The 17079-nt window shown below is 44.0% G+C and overlaps 2 protein-coding genes across 14 annotated transcripts in view; one reads left to right on the top strand and one right to left on the bottom strand.

Annotated features, from left to right (window-relative positions):
* The first annotated feature begins 2163 nt into the window (after window positions 1-2163).
* Window positions 2164-2899, top strand: CLDN25 (claudin 25). Its single transcript, XM_074977067.1, has one exon. It carries the CDS (start codon window positions 2164-2166, stop codon window positions 2854-2856), a length of 693 nt encoding a protein of 230 aa, XP_074833168.1. The 3' UTR covers window positions 2857-2899.
* Window positions 2900-5816: 2917 nt separating this feature from the next.
* Window positions 5817-17079, bottom strand: part of USP28 (ubiquitin specific peptidase 28) — a 47655-nt gene continuing 36392 nt past the window's right edge. For 8 of the 13 annotated variants that reach the window (XM_074976888.1, XM_074976889.1, XM_074976894.1 and 5 more), the window contains 8 exons: window positions 16853-17038; window positions 15329-15424; window positions 12884-13062; window positions 12713-12791; window positions 11989-12068; window positions 10243-10366; window positions 9169-9367; window positions 5817-6835 (listed from right to left, as the gene is read on the bottom strand). In XM_074976888.1, coding sequence (XP_074832989.1) covers window positions 6660-6835; window positions 9169-9367; window positions 10243-10366; window positions 11989-12068; window positions 12713-12791; window positions 12884-13062; window positions 15329-15424; window positions 16853-17038 — 1119 coding nt within the window. In that variant the 3' untranslated portion in view covers window positions 5817-6659. The remainder of the gene's footprint in view (window positions 6836-9168; window positions 9368-10242; window positions 10367-11988; window positions 12069-12712; window positions 12792-12883; window positions 13063-15328; window positions 15425-16852; window positions 17039-17079) is intronic. The other 5 variants (XM_074976896.1, XM_074976899.1, XM_074976900.1 and 2 more) reach the window with 2 other exon arrangements.

The raw sequence follows: 17079 nt of genomic DNA, 5'->3' as shown, positions 1-17079 counted from the left end.
ACAGTGTGATGGAAGTTTTGCCGCCTTTGGAAGCGACTGGTAACCAGTCATTCACTAGGCTAGAGTCATTGTTGAAGAGGGGATGGTGGAGCTGGTGGGACCAATGGACCTGACTCAGAAATACAGTCATGCAAAACAGATGGATTTTTCTGATTGGAAACTGGTGTTCCCCTTCAGCTTGAATGATCGCTGACCCTGGTGTCCCTCCCCCACACTATCATCATCTACTGAGACGACAACACCACCTACAAGACAACGAGATGAGTTCAGAGACTGGTTTTCTAAGAATATGCACCAACGTGAGTTTTCTGAGTGGTTAAAACAGTAGGCCTGGGGGTCAGGGAGCTTGAATTTCCAGCTCTTGTCATTGATGGGGGATTGGACCTCAGGCAAGTGAGGTTTGCCTTGTTCTGCACAATCCATGTAATGTCACCACCTTTCCTTTCAAATCTTTGCATCATTCTCAGCATCCTGGCATCAGATCTCAGAGCGCGCTCTGCACCTCCCTCTCATGCACTTTGCAAGGTATAATTCTCCAGAGTTTGTAAACGGCCTCCAGCCCTTTGAAGGCAAAGTGCTAGAGTTGAGCCGATTACTGTCATTACACTTATCATGAAAGCGCTGTCCAACCTCCGCCCTGAGCAAAGAGAGAGTGTTTCCCCTCTGTGCGTCCAGAGAGCCACCGGAGATGCAGCCAAAGGGATTTCTCGTAAAGGCCTGTCCACAAATGATTTCTCAGTGGCACTCCAAGTTCCTTCCATATTTATTTACTCACTGATTAAGGGCCAACACTTTAAAAAGCCTCCGAGAAGGGGACAGAAAATCATTCACCACCAGGCTGGAGTCACTGAGAGTGGGGGATGTATTTGGCTCAAGTATTCCTCTTCTTCTCTAGCTGTTCAGGTGTTCTTCTCAACACCCCATCCCACCTTAGTCCTTCTTAGAGCTGTTATTGGTTCAGAGATACTTTCTCTGCCAAGCCTCTCACTGCAGGTGTTCTGAAGCCTGGTGGGAGTGGAGTTAATCAGTCTTCTGCTTAACTCTCTTGTGTCTAGAGGGGTGGCCTGAACTCCATGGAACTTGGTGCCAGCTGTAGTTAAGATTGTATTTAATGCAATGGCACAGGCTCTAGAGAGGGCCAGGCCCTCCTCTGAGCCCTCGAAAACTTTTGGTGGCAACTCCTCTCAAACATGTTGATTGAAAGCAGTCTAATCGCACCAATTCTGTTCTTCCTCTCTGCATTGCCGTCCTGCTCTCCCCCCCAGAAACAGATCCCCTGATTCCACTGCCTCTTTTTCTCCACATGCTCATCTTCCCCCTTTCCCAATTTGTTCTTTACAGTGCTTCCCTCTTTTCTCCTCATCTTCACTGCTGACATCCACTTGCTTGCTCACGCCACCCGCCCTCACACCCAGCTCCTGGAGCAGTTGGTTCACAGCAGGATCAGCTGGATAGGCAGAAGAGGTAGAAAAGTCAACAGAAGGCCTTTAAAGAATTGCTCCAAGAGCCGTCTTTAACTTTAAAAGCCTGGCCAGTCGTGCCAGACAACGCCCCCAAACGAGTAGCCAAAGTGAAGGGAGAGAAAGCATTTAGCAACCAGACACCAGACCAGACTTGATCCAAAAATTGCAACTGTCCATCCCTCAGTTGCCGAATGCATGGTGGACACCCCCTGGCAGGTTGGACCCTCAGCGGCAGTTATCAGCAGACTCTTGCAGCCTGCTGGCAGCAGCTGAACCTGCCCACAGTGCTGAGCTGGGCTACGTTTGCATGCATTGGCTGGGACCTGCAGTTGCAGGGTCACACAGGTGCTGTCTTCACATACTGCTCATCTGATACCCTGCTGCACAGCACTGAATTAGCTGGACTGCTGGACGGCACTGCTGCCAGATTTTTTTTTTTTAATCCGGTAAAACCAACAAAACATGAAAATAATTGTGGCCACACCCAGGAATTAGTGGTATAAGACTGAATTTCCCCCACGCTACTCCTGAGAAAGCTAGAAACAAACAGCAGCTCTCAGTCAATAGCTCGTCAATTGAAACTGCAAACTCATGGAAATCAACTCTGGAGCACTGCTTCAAATGAGTTAAGACCAAAAGCTTTTGCTCAAACACCCAAATTCATCCTGACCAGCACACAGCTCCCTCACACAGCATCGGGATGGCGTGGAGCTGTCACACCAAGGTTCAAGTGGGGGGAATATTTCTCTCCTTCTTTGGATGGGTCTCATCCTGCGTGACAACTTTTCTGCCACTCTGGAAGAATCTCAATCTGGAACTGAACGAAATGCAGGTCTGGACCACGGGGCTCTGGCAGGTCTGCGTCACGCAAGAGGAAGGGGTTATGGAGTGTAAAAACTACGAGTCTTTCTTGGCTCTACCACTGGACCTGAGGGTGTCCAGGATTTTGATGTCCCTCTCAAATGGATCAGGACTTCTTGGATTATTGATTTGCAGCTGTGGGCTGGACTGCTGCAAGGCGTGGGAAGAAAAATCCACTCTAAAGAAACAGCTAGTGCTTTGTGGAGGAGTGATTTTTGGCATCTCAGGAATTATGACCCTCATTCCAGTTTCCTGGGTCGCCTATACCACTGTAAATGAATTTTGGGATGAAACTGTCTCAGAAATCGTACCAAGATGGGAATTCGGGGAAGCACTGTTCCTAGGTTGGTTTGCTGGATTTTTCCTTGTTGTAAGCGGGTTTCTCCTCATCTGCTCGAGCTCTTTGAAAGGGACAGAAATGCCATCAATGCCCTTAGGACCTTGCCATGAACCAACACAGGTGCAAGATCCAGTAGCAAAGCCAAACTGGCGCAAACGTGCACACCCCAAAAACACGGACCTGGTAATCTAAGACTTCCAGCACAGATTTTTGTTCTGTTCCCTGGTTGTTCAGATTTTTGAGACTGTTCCCATATTAATTAGCTATTTTTTGTGCATAAGAAATTAAGTCTTGCCATTTGTTTTCTCCTCCTGTGCGTTTGTAACTTTTAAAGAGCAGCATTCTTTCTGCAACACCTCCAAACTGAACTTAGGACTGTAAAATTAGCAGGGTGAACATAGAAACCTATATAGCACTTCATATTTCTAGTAACATTTTAAATGCAGCATTTTACTGATTCTTCAATTTGAGCAGCTTTGCAAATTTCTGATCAGAAAGTAGTGTCTGTACATGGTTCTGATGGTTCTTGCTCCTTAATTGTCCGTGATAAGGAGACAATGTGGTCAATACTATCTATACACAGGGATGAAATCACCACAGTCTGATGGCAACACGTCTCTGGGAGCTCCAAAAGTAACTTCATATTGAACAGCATAAAAGGAGAAGATGGGCGAGGGGAACAAGATTTTAGCTACAAAAAGCAGTGTTGCAGTACCAGTATGTTTTAGTTCATCTAGCAATATTTCCTTATAGATTGTCATTCATACACAAAGTGCATTTTCCACATCTATGAAAGGTGCAAAGTCAGTGGCAGTATCTCACCCATAATTGCTAGTCAGTGAAATCACGAAAATATCAGACGCACAATTAGAACGTTAAACAATTTAATTCTCTTTTAGATCACTTGTGTATAACAATTAGAATTGAACCGTTCCTTTAAAGACCTCCTAAATTTCCATTTGGCTCCAAAGGGGAAAAAATTGGTTGTTTGCACTTACTGTTGCTACTAATAGTGTTACCTGAAAGAAACCTATTAAATATTCTTTTAGCACGATCAGGAGTAAATATCATGCTACGGTATTATTTAACAACTGTTCTGTTCTTTTTAAAACCTTTGCCTACAATAAATTCTGTGACACTGAGATCAAAGCACAGAAGCCACCATCTAAAACCATCAGGTGACGGTGAAACAGACAATGTGAGTCACCCTGTCACTGACAACTAATCCTCACCTGTCTGATTTAAACAGAACTCCACTAATTATTACCATTTTGCACTCTTAACCCAATCCTATAAATATCTATCTTCAACTTGCCCATTGAGTCCCCATCTGGAAGGTATTTTATTTTATTTTTACAGCTGTGTTTTGAACTATTTGAATAAATCTATGTTTTTGCGAGGGAAATGCTAACAGAAGCTTAACTATAAAAAGGGTAATGGTTCTGCTATAATGTAGATTTATGTTAGCAACTGAATATGAAACTCAAACATTTCAGTCCCAAATGGATAAACAGTTTGGCTGCAGGAGCTTACAGTGTTTCTCCTGCCTCTTCGCTAATTTAATCCAACTGAATTATTCACTGCTGTGTGCTTGGAAATGGCTCTTCCCTGAAGGCATTCTGCATACATAAAGCCTACTGCAGAATGACTCAAAATAGAAAGGGGTTCAAAGTGGGACTCTCAAAAGGAAGCTCTCTTGGGTGCCCTGTTCTAAAGGTTTCAAGACAAACTAGTTAACATCAAAAAGCAATGCATGTGTAAAAGTTTTTGGAATATGTACAATAGAGGACAGGCAGGTTAAAGATCCTCAGGCGACCCAGGATTCAATGTGGGTGAATTTCACCCAGAGGTAAGATACACCAACCTTCTCTACAAGTGGCTCTATTTATCTAGAACTCAATTCCTGATGAATGGGCTGATGTATATCAGGACAAAAAATACAACCACAGAAAGGATTCAAGAAATGGGTCTCTTACAAAAAAAAAAAACCACTAATCCAAAGCAAAAGGGAATGTGCAGTTACACTTTTTTATACTACTCATCTCAAAACTGGGGGAGGAAAAACCCAACTCTTAAGACTTGGGCACAAAACAAACCAGGAGAAAATACAACTCAAAGTTAACCCAAAATTACAGCTAGCTTCACCCTTATTTAATTTGCATTCAAGAGAAGGCAAGAGACTCAAACACCAAAGACACAGCTCTGCTAACTCGTAATCATGATTTCAATGTGTGAAGCAAGATTGAAAACTGTAGTGCACTCAAATAATAAATGCTTATGCTGGCTGCTTTTAAACTCTAGGTTTGTTACTAGCCATTTTTAACCCTAGAGTAGAACATATCTAGTGCCATTTTTTCTCTTTATTTACGCTACAGAGAGTTAATATGCGATTACAAACTATGCTGGTGCAAGTCTTCAGCGATCAATTTGTTAAATGTCAATGACTGATGGGTTAAACCAACAGTACAATCTTGAGCTCACAACAGAAACTCTACAGAACCATTTGCAATGTACGCGTGTGCGCACACAAAATTTCCAACACACCACTCAACAAAAAGCAAAGCATAGCAGCCTCTCTACCACTAGGTGTCGCTCTTTATTCATGGAGGAACTGCCACAGGTTTGGTAAGTATCGGAGGGGTAGCCGTGTTAGTCTGGATCTGTAACAGCAACGAAGGGTCCTGTGGCACCTTATAGACTAAGGGAAAAGTTTTGAGCGTGAGCTTTCGTGAGCACAGACTCACTTCATCAGATGCTGGTTTGGTAAGTCAGGCTCAAAAGCTGTCCTGCAGTTTCAATCTTTGTAATTTACGAATGTTTAAAATGATCTTGTGGGCCGACCTTTTTATTTCTTCTGTTCATTCCGAGTCACAGAAGTATATTAAAACTCGATGGCAAATGAAAAAAAAAAAAACAGAGAGGGAGCTCTTTCAGTTTAAAATAAAACAAATAGGTTTATTGCACATGTATAAAATCTACATGAATCCTATCAAATAGGAATTTTTTTCCCCCATACAATTTTGTCATTATTCAGATAAAACACAGAATGCCATTAAAATATGTCCATCTGTGGTTCTCTCCTCTCGTGCCTTCAGTACACTTTTACAAAAAATACAAAATATGCACTCTTTTACTCTAAACTTATTGTCCAATGCTCAATTTTTTCATCAATGACCTTGGCAAAGGAGGAAATATTTTCAGATCTGAAACAGGAATTTCCTTTGGGGCTTTTGCTTTAACCAGTGAGTGATTATCACAGTGACATGGTGCAGAGGACAAATCTATAAAACTAGGTTTCATCATACGACACTGTCAGTATTTGCTTCTGCCTGTCACAAAAAGAGTCCTGTATATTTCTTTGACAGTGAAACAGATAGGGAACACCTTAACTTCCTGACTGACTTCACTCAACGAAAATATGCATCTGCATGCATGATTGCCTACCTGTCTTATACACACTGCGTTCCATCCATCCTCACCGTCTGTCTCTCAGTCTCCCAGCTCAGTCTCCTGCCAGCAGTACTTTGGCAAGAGCTGGACTGATAAGCTCTTTCAGCTAAGAATTTAGAGATGTGCGGACATATTTGCCAGAACCAAGCTAACAAGTGTTACCGATTTGTCAATGAACCTGTTCGGCTCTCGTCACCATCCCTAGTACGTGTGCCGAAGGCACGTGTTTTGAAAGTGGCAAGAAATGGAGAGAGAACCCATTTGTTGTTGTTGTAGGGATGAGAAGCAGCTGTTATTGTGAGCCACGTGTTGTGCCACTTTACCACAATGGTTCCTGTCTTCTGCGTTATCATTTGACAATTGTATGTTAAAAATGCAGGACTGCTTTTCATTCCTTTGTATCAACACCAAGAGCTTGGTTTGTATCTGGATGTGAATCATCTACCTTTTCTCCTCCCTCTTCCATTCAAATACTGTCTGACAGCAGGTCACTATGCCAGTAGGTAGATACTATGTATTGCATCTAGGGCTGGAAAGTTGGATGTTTATTTGACAGTCACAGGTGAGGCACCGTGAATGGACTCCATCACGGCTGCGAAGCGGCTGCAGAGGTCATAGGGGGAGTTGGGCCGGATCTTCGGGGGTTCTTTTAGAATGATGACCTCTGCAGACGAGTCCAGGAGCCTGGGAAGTAATTCGCCCAGCTTCAGCTGAAGGTTTGCTGTGGAGGAGGATGCAACAGTCAAATGCACTGGAACAGGCAGTTACCAAGCACCTATTTTCAGAGTTGAGTGGCAAAAGCAAAAAAATTGCTGTGCTTTGTAGGCAATTATCTATCACAGCCCAAAACTGCTCACCATGAGTATACAGAGATGAGTACTGTTTTATGGTGGGGAGGCAGTGTCAGCCTAGACCAGTCCACTGGCCTATTTAAATCCTGTATCTTTTTGCTATCAGTAGCCAATACCATATGTTTCAAAGCGGGGCAAAAACAGAAAACACAAACTAAACTCCTCCCCTCTCGCAGCCCCGCACACATATACAACGATAGTGAACTCTTTCATATCCGGCATTCTGTTGTCCAGAACTTGCAGATAACCAGCATTTTAACCATAAGTAAATTTTAAATATGTTTTCCATAAGTGCAGTACAATGGAAGTAAATACAAATAATGACACAGTGTAAGCTTACAGTGTACAATACTACTGGTGGTAAACAAAGCACTGCATACACTTTTGTTTGTTTCTTAATAACTAATCTTGTTTTTCTTTAGTGTTTTGCATTGCTAGGGTATAGTTCTCTATCATCCATAACAGCTGAATATCCAGCAACCTCCCAGTCCCGGGGCTGCCGGATATGAAAGAGTTTACTGTATATCATAAACCAGCAAGATGAAGTTACTAGGCATATATCTGGATTATGTTAGCACTGCCACTAGCATTCTGGCTTTTCTCAATCCAGGTCACTTTACGGTGTCACCTCAAACTGAATTCTCTTACCCTTCGAGTGTCAGAATGTCATGTCCACTCATGCTCCATTTTACAAGTCAGCTTTTGTGATCAGATTTATGCACTAGAGCTAGTATGGACCAGGCACTATTTAGTCATTCTCAAATAACTACCCTCCCAGCGCTGAACCAGCAAACTCCAATGTCAGACAAGTTAAACTTGCAACCACCTGAAAATGCAAAACTAAAAGCAGACACCCCCCTCCCAGTGTGTGATGGGAATACAATACTGTAGCCTCAGCAGAAAAGCAAGCAGGAAAGGGCTTAGACCTCTAATTGGTGATGTACTGCGTAATGATATTAACTGGAACTGCCAATTACTGTACAAAAATTAAGGTAATTAATGTGAGGAACTCAAGGTTTTCCAGGTGAATGTTCTAGAAACTTTTATCACAACACCCTGTTCCTCTTCTAACCCATTAAAAATCAACTGAATTAACCTAATGCCCCAACCGCTTTCCACGCAACATGAAAAGCCCAGCTGGTGACAAGAGACTTGGCCCTGACAACACAACCAGAGATGGAAGCTGCTGAGATCTACTCCCTTCAAATCTCCCGTTTTACTGCTTGGGATTCCACTACATGGGAGAAGCTCACAACAAGATCACATCTGAGCAAGTCACACAGCTCCTGAACTTCCCCAGTTTTCTCCTTTGCAACAGCATTTGGCGAACAGCCCTTCATCTTTCTACCTCACTCTCCTGCAGCAAGTTTACCCTCTGCTGGTTAAAATGAGCACTGGTAAGAGTCTCAAGCGTGTTCTCTTACTCACGCTGAGCAGAGTCTTGACGGCCTAACTTTGGCCCATGAAGGGAAACAGAGAACCAAACGGAGTTATCCAAAACTGAACTTCAGACACACAATGACCAGCATCTCCTCATTACACCCTGTGGTTAATGGACAATACATTGCAAAGCTTCTTCACAGCTTGACACAGCTAGTTTCCCCCATTCATGTCTCCAACCCTCTGGGTACTGTAGACAGATCTGTACGCTACTAGAATAAGTTCCTGTCAGTGTCTCCCATTTCCAGCATGAAGTCAGAGTGCTTCATATACCAACTGGATTCGCAGAAGTACAAATGCACGCTGTCATTTGAGAACCTTTTCTCTCTTATCTTACAGGTAAGCATTTACACACTATTTCACATACAAACCAACAAAATTGGCTAATGTTAGTTAGTTAATGCAGTCACACTGGTTGAAACGTAGCTTGAAGTACTGATCACAAAGAACAGTTGAGACCGCATTAACATGTCTGGAAATCATTCACTTCATACAGTTCAGTAGCCAGAAATCTATTTTCTACAGTTGTCGGACAATCAAATTAGTCCGTAACACTGTTCACTCTAAATAAGAGCACATGTTTTTTTGGTACAAGTCTAATTGCAAATGCAGACACAGACAACATTTACAAGGCAAATCCTAAGAATGCTAGGAAGGCTTTTAAATTGGCCACTAAAGTACTTTTGTACTTTAGACCTATGAACATCCTGACCACTCAGAACATAGGATTTTACAAGAAACAAGCAAGGCAGCAATTTCCTACCATCCATGTCTTCTTGGCCCAGATAAGAGCACCAGCGGTTTCTCATGACCTCAATGGCATCCAGGTCATCCTTGGAGATGTCATTATTGATAATGAGGTGCATACAGGGGATGATCAGGTCATTCAGGATGTTGGTGCCTTCCACCACGTCTGCCTCAGCACGGCTTACAAACAGAGCAGCTGCCATGTCATTCAGCTTCTGTCGGAGAATCAGGGGTCAGAGACATTTGAAAAAAAAAAAAAACAAACTATACAAGACCCCATGACGCCTTCACTCTGATGGGTACGTATGGCTGGAACGAAGCTGAGACAGAGAGAGAGGTGGTGCACTCTCCCCACCCCTCTGCAGGACTGAACCAGACCCTGCCACTGCCCCTCCCCCCAAATGCAGGCATGCTCCACAGTCTGAGGACCTCTCCTTTAGAAGGGTTAGATCATAGAGAACAAACTGCTCCAGAGTTCTCTCTACAGTACAAACATCCCTTTAGCTTTGAGACACTAAGATTCCGACCCAGAAACACCAAATGCATTCCCCGAGAGCCAAACTCAATCACTTCAGCGAATTTTGCTTCTAAGATTTTTACACTAGTGCTGGCACTAGAGAAGGGGTAGATGCCATCATAATGAGTGCCTTAGCTATAATTAGACTAGTGTCAGCAGCCACAGTGAAGCAGGAACCAAAAAATGAGCCTCCGTCTGCTGCTGCGGCTGCTTATTCCTTCCCTAAGGCAAGACACAACACTCGGTGTCCAGCAAAAGACACATGGGTCACAAAAGCAGCAGCAATGCTGGTTCCCCACAGAGAAGGAAGAATTGGAAATACTCTTTGCAAAAAGCAGATAGCTGGAAATCCAAAGCACCCACCGCTTCTCTGAGAGACTATTTTAACAACATACTCTTGTAGAGCATCTGTGAAGAGGTACACGACACATTTGCCTCTGTAGGCAACGGTGAGCAAAGAAACAATGTGCAGACGTGAACCGAAATCACTGAGCTAGAGGGGCTGAGTATTTAAGGCTGACCAGTCTGCCACCGTGACTGCTGACTTTCAATTAAAAACTCAAAGATACAAACCAGGAGACACTTCCTTCTGTACAAAGCAATCAGCGATTCATCCACCCCTCTGTTGGGTCCTTTCATCAGCAGGGTGGCATTACTTTGGTAGGCGTACACCAGGTAGGTCAGTGCTTCCTGGTACCTTGAAGGAGGAGAATAGTGGGGAGGGGTTAGTAACCCATCATGGCAGGTGGCACCCACAGGCCAGATTCCCTGCTTCCTACCAGTAGAGACAGTATTATTTTCTCCCTCCTCTATTGTTTCTTCACCAAATCTCACTGGAGGAGCCTTCATGCTAGTCGGGTTTGCATCAGGGAGGCTTTGGCATTCGGGTTTCTCCCAGTGCCAGTGGGAACTTGGAGGGGAAAGGCACTAGGAGAAGTTTGGAGGACAGAACTTGCCTTACAGATTCAAGGGCTATATTTAAACCTGGTTGAAAATATTCTAATGAAATCTGTTTTTGCCAAAACTCACCAGTTCATCCACATCTCAACCTTTTCTGAGACTGGTCGCTTCTGCTGCTTTGTTTTGTTGGAGTACAGATGAACACGGCTACCTCTCTGTTACTTTTCTGAGACATTACATTGAAAAGTGGGGCTTTTGTCCCCTTCATACCTCAATCACCATGCGGGTTTTTCCCAGTTGTCCCAAAAAATTCCAATCATGCTCTGGCGGAGAATTCCCTGACCTGCCCTATATCCTGCCAATTTACCAGCCTGCTGGACTGCCTCGGAGTTGGGGACCTCAGGGCTTCCAGGCTCCATGGCTCCAGGACAGCCTGCCAAGCAAGCTCTTCCATAGCCAGGGTTTACCCCATTTTGCTGAGAATTCCAAAATATTCTGGGTTTTCTGGAACAAACCACATGCTGATTGAGGTGTGAAGGGGACAAAAGCCCAGCTTTTCAATGTATTGTTCCAAGCGGCTTTGTTTCAAGGTAGAAGATGAACCGTTTTCCAACACAAGAGTTTCATTTTCAGCCCACTTTTCAGAGAGCTAAGCAATATGCACAAAAGCAGGGTCACAAACTCATGGCCCGCAAGCCATCGGTAGCCAGAATGTTTTCACAATCTGACCTAGAAGTCCTGGTGGTTAGGGGGGTGGGAGGGCACGTCTGCCCCCAAAGCCCTGCCCCTTTCCGCCACCGCCCTGTCCTTTCTCCCCGGAACTGCACGCCATCCTCGAAGGGGGGTCTGGCACAGGGCAGCAGCAGAAGCATTCAGGCCCCTCCACACTTCCTGCATCAGCAGGAGAGGCAGGGAAAAAGGTGCTCTGCTTCCTGGGGCTTCTGCAGCTGAGTATGGGAGGACCCAATTACTGTAGCCACGCAGAGCCAGGCACCCACCCCTTGGGGCGCAGGGGTGCAATGGGGTGTGAGAGAGTTGGGGGCAGTGTTGGGAAGGGATAGGGACTGGGGGACAGATATGGACTCCTGGGGTGGATCGCAAAAACGCACCAGTCACAGATGGCCTGTGGGCCCTGAGTATTGAGACCCCTGCACTAAACCCTCTCCAGAAACCGGAATGCAAAGTTCTGCTCATGGAAAATGATCTGGGAACCACAATTAACTCAGCACAGTCGTTACACTCCAGCTCAAGGTCAGTTCTGAGCCTGTCCAGCAAGGGGTATTGGCAGGTCAGGAACAAAGTACCTTGGGAAAAACACAAGGGGCCCCAAACTGCCATACAGAGAGGAGCAGGCAATTTTTAGGTACCAGTTATCCCATAGCTTCACCCAAAATTTCAAAGTAATTAAATTAAGCTTACTTTCTATTCTGGTAGAGTTCCAATCCTGTCAGCAGGTAAACAGACACTTTGCGAAATAAACTGTAGTTTTCATGCCATTTCTGTTTAGGGTAACAGGAAATATTACAGGTTAGTCAACAGCATGCTTCCTCGTGCATGTGTGTCTGGGACAGTTCTACCCACACGCTCCCCTGGCAGCCTGCAAAACTTGGTCTGTTCATTCACTCAGCGTTTGTCAGGGAAAGCACTTTACATGGGACATGAGCTCACTCAAGCTCAAGCCACATTCTTACCATGCTCATCCTCTTCGCTTCCCCGTGTACAGCACAAGAACACATTCACCAGGACAACTGAGTCTCTGGCAGTGTTTTATTCCAAAGTGAAAGCATCCAAATGAGAACTTGTTCTCTGGAACAAGTGTTTCACCAGCTGATGCTGTGTTATGGGGGCAGGGGAAGAGGTCAGCTACAAAGCTCCCTTTTTGATCATATATACCAGCTGCTCCAGGAGCAGGTTAAAAGACCTCACGGTACTTTTCAAATTATATAGTGCTAAGCCAAAGCCCCTTTGTCCTGGTCATCACTCCTCAGAAACAGCTCCTAATGCTTCTGACTATGCAACTGCTACCAAAGGGTGTGTAATTGTTGCTGTATTTGCACTGTGCCCTACCCGCCATCTTGCTCGCTGCTTTGGTATACCTCCAACGCTGAGACATTAGACTAAAGGAAAAAGTTCAGTCCCTTACCTTATATTCCTCCATATTCACATCATCAGGTCCAATCTCCTTCAGCTTAGCTTGTGCAACTTGCATAATGCTAATTGACCTGTTCAGGGAAACAGACAGAAAAATTTGAGAATGGTAAAGCTACAGAATCCTAAATCAGAAAGTAATTACAGTGGATCCCCTGGTACTTACCTTTCATCGTAGCTGAGGTTTTTATCTGCAAATTGTTCCAGGAGGGTCCGCTCCACTACTTGTTTGGGAGCACCGTTCTGCAAGAAGTATATGAGCACGTGCTGCAGTCGGGGGTCGTTTTGAGGGGTTGGGGTCTCTTTGGCCAGCAGATACAGTCGGGAGTACTCTTCACGGAATGCCTATCAAAGTCAAGCAAACACTGAACGCCTGTTCCTTTTTATTGCTGCATACTGAATTTGTAACTGGCAGCAGGAAGGTTGAGTACAAGGCTATGACTGTCGCTGTAACTTGGTAGATTTGGTGCAGAGAAGTCTAACTGCTACTTATAGTAGCTAGCAATTGTTTAGGGTACCTTCCATTAGGTACACAGTTTCTAGAGTTTAAAGCCTGAAGTGACCCTTAGGTGCGCTCACTAGATGCCCTGTATGTGATATGCCATTATATATCCTCCAGATAACCCAACGCTGAGCCCAGAAAACAGTTAAACTACTGTATTTTAGTGCTCCAGAAACTACACTGTCGGGTGTTACAGGCAGAGAAGAGGAGAGAGAGACTGAGGTGCCACCAATGCCCGAGGCTCTTTGGATGTCAGGGAAGAGACTAGGTGAGATATGAACAGACGCCCCAGGCAGGGAAATTATGTCCCATAAGGCAACAAAAAGCAAAACATCCCCTGAAGTCCCTGTCAAACTGGCTGGGGTCAGAAATGAATTTTCCCTCCAAGTACAATGATCAGTCTGACCAAAGTTCCTCCATTTTTTTCCCTCCATGTGCAGAATAAATGTTGTTATTTTTACCGAGGCACGTGGAGATGGGCGCCGCCAGCAGAAACACATGCTGCTGGCTATAGGCACTGTGAGCTGGGCGGCATCTGAAGATCACCTGGGCATGCACCCAAGTGCTTAGTTTGCAGGGAACACCAAGTTTGACCCTGGGCATGAGAGCAAGACGGACTAGGCCAGACATCTTAGAGGATTTTCTGTACCAGCTCAGAGCACTGTTCCACCCAACTAATATACTATTCTCACTACATAAGGACAGATGAATCATAATTTAAGCCTTAAACAAAACCCTTATCTTTATATAAGAATCCAAGGAAGGCAGGCACCAGCTCCCGACTTTCAATGGGGAGCCGAACTCTCTTAAACATTTTCACATATCCCGCTGCAAGTGCTCATTTTAAGGAACTCTTTAGAGACACCTCAAGCCTTTGTTAAGATATGAGAGGATTAAGAATGCAGCTGGCAAAATGTTACTCTGAGCAATAATACATGACAGGCTGTAAACCAAAAGCCCACCTCTGATTGTTGTTCTCAGCTGCAGCTATACAAAGTCACTGGTGTGAATTTATGACTATTGGTAGCCAATAGGATGGTAATATTCCTACGCCTTCTTTTTACTTAACTTTTACTTAACTTTGGTTGTTAACCTAACAAAGTCTAGCCCAAACTAGCAATGACTCACTCTCTGTTCAGGAATATTTACCTCTGAGGTAAACAAGCTTAAGAGGACATATTTTACAGAAATTCCTCCAGTAAATGTGGACATTTATGGTCCAAATTTAATTACGCACCACATATGGCCAGACTATGATTAAAATTTAATTTGTACTTTCTGGCAATAATTATATCAAGCACTTAAAAACCACCTTCCTTCAAAGTGCTTTTCAGACGTAATTAAATCATACAAGCTCCTGAGAGATAGTGTCATGTTTGCTCTTGGGGAGACAGACAAGTGGAGAAATTTGGCCAAGGTCCCACCACCAAGTCATGATCAGAGCTGTGACAAGAACACAGGTCTCGACTCTCAATCCTTTGCTTTAAACTGAACTACAGCAAGTGCAGTGCTAAACTTTACTCAAGGGATGCACTGACAAATTTGACAAAAGGGAACACCTCCACAAGTATTCGCCAGACCTGGACTATCACACCTGCCCACACTCCACTTTTTCATTAGCTATAAATATTGTGGGGTTTTTCACCCAGAAGGTCGAATCTGGCCCAAAATGCAGGCTTGGAAAGGGAGCAACAACAGAGCTGTCCCAACCCAGGGCTACTGGAAATATTTCTATATTATCTGTCTTAGTTTGTTGTCCTTGCCTAAACTGAGAGACCTACAAATAGAAAAGCAAGGAGTAGCAACAATGGAAGACAAAACAGAGTTTTGAAAATCTTACAGTTATTTCAATTCAAGGCATCATCTACAATGGCTGGTTACAAAATGTAATGGTTTTAGCCTGACAATCTCTATTTAATAGAGTCCTCTCAGTACAAGTAACCAAATGAGTAAATAGAAATATGGAGGAGAAAAAAGAAATCTTAGCTGCACAAGAAGCAAGAGAACCAGGCAGCTCACATTTGCAATAGCTGAAACATCATGCATTTTTCACTGAAAATGTCAGACTTGTGCATTTAAAGGTCAAAGAGAAGGAAAATAAAAGGGTACCTTAACAAGCCCTGCTTCAGACCCATCCCGGTCAAAGGTCTGACGGGCTTTAGCAATAGCCAGGATCACACCCTGCATGGCTGGACTAAGCATCACCTACCACAACAACAACAAAAAATCCACACAAAAACAGAGAGGAACAGAAGAAAAGCTGTAGTGATAAAAGAAAAAAAAATTCAGAAAAGGTAAAGTTTTAAGGAAAAGTTGTCCGTATATGAATGGAGATGGGACACCGCAGAGCTGCCATTTGATTACAGGTTGAATTTCTCTAATCCAGCACCCTCAGGACCTGACCAGTGCCTGACAAATTTGCCAGACCACAGGAGGTCAATGTTACAGCGAAATAATAGCACAGAACACTGAAAGCCAGGCCTCAGGGCTGGAAACAAACTTTATGAGACTATGGGGAAACTTGGCCACACCCATGACACCCCAATTAGAGAGGTTCAACCTGTACAAACTTCATTTTATTGAACAGAATAATTAGAAGTCCACCTCTTGCATGCACTGCCCATGCTGCTATACATGTCTGAGCCCTTCACCGTATCATCCCAGCTAGTCCTGCATTCTCTCTCCCCAAAAATCAACTGTAAAAATACAGAGCACACTGAACGTGACTGTGGAGAAACTTGTAAAAGTATCATTTCACAGAGGAGCAATGCCTGAGGCAGAGCATTCTATTCTGGTATCATCACAATGCAAGCGTGTGTGTAATGCAATCAGGGCACATCCAGCTCAACAGATGGAGCTGTTGCACTGACACAATACTTGAGACAAAACATTAACGTTGATTTATGCAAAGCACAACACTCAACCCACACTGAACCCTATCAACACCAACGTAAACTAATTGTCTGGACAAATTAATTCTCTTGCAGACAGTAACGTGTAAGTGATGTGCAACTATACTTAGAAAAAAGACTGAACATTTTTAAGATGCTTGATCTGGTGTTTCTCATAGCGTAACAGAGATACCAGCATCTGATACAGTACCTGAGATTGGAAGAATCACACGGCATTGACAACTATAATGATAAAGTGAAAAGTAAAATCAAAGCCATTGAATACTGGCAAATGAGAAGCGCAGAAGCCTTCTTGTGGAGCCAGATACTCTTGAAACACTTTAGATATGAGTGACAGGAAGAAGAAGAGGACTTAAAATCAAAATGAGTGGATTTATTGTGCAAAAAGAAGTGGGATGTATAAATATGACCGTCAGGGGGAGTCCACATAGAGTTGTTCTTCCTTTGGTGTTAGTCTTCAAAATGCTACTTTACTGCTTTCTGGTTTTGAAAGAAGTGGGAGTATGTTTTTACAGACTTATGTGCTGACAACAATTGAGATTGTTTTAAAAAGTACATTGCTAAATAATTGGACCCAACCTCTCTGCTTACTACAGAGAGAAAAATACATTTGAACTACGCAGTCTCATGCCCAAAACACTACTTGCCATAAATCTTTGGAAAGACCTAAAGCAACACACAGCTGCGCTGCAAAGATTAGTGCCTGCACTAGGCTCTGTACCTCCTCATTATATCCATCTGCATCAGCTCTAACCAGAATCTTCCCCACTCTGGGGATCTCCACTTCAGAGACCTGCGAGCTAGGCTGGGCAGCAGCCTCTGTCCTCTTAGTCTCTCGTTGTTGGTCTGACTGAACCGTAAGGGCTGTTCCACTCAGCTGGGACTTCACTGGTTCAGTCTCCTTCAGCTGTGGCAGCGGAAAGAAGACAAAGAAAATAAGAAAGGAAA

Source organism: Carettochelys insculpta, chromosome 25, assembly GCF_033958435.1.
Source record: "Carettochelys insculpta isolate YL-2023 chromosome 25, ASM3395843v1, whole genome shotgun sequence".
Classification (NCBI taxonomy): domain Eukaryota; kingdom Metazoa; phylum Chordata; order Testudines; family Carettochelyidae; genus Carettochelys; species Carettochelys insculpta.
The sequence above is the reverse complement of the archived record's forward strand: the minus strand, read 5'-3'. Positions and strand labels throughout refer to the sequence as shown.

Excerpts from the sequence above, each read along its gene's own strand:
- CLDN25 (XM_074977067.1), top strand. The coding sequence starts at position 2,164 with ATGGCGTGGAGCTGTCACACCAAGGTTCAAGTGGGGGGAATATTTCTC.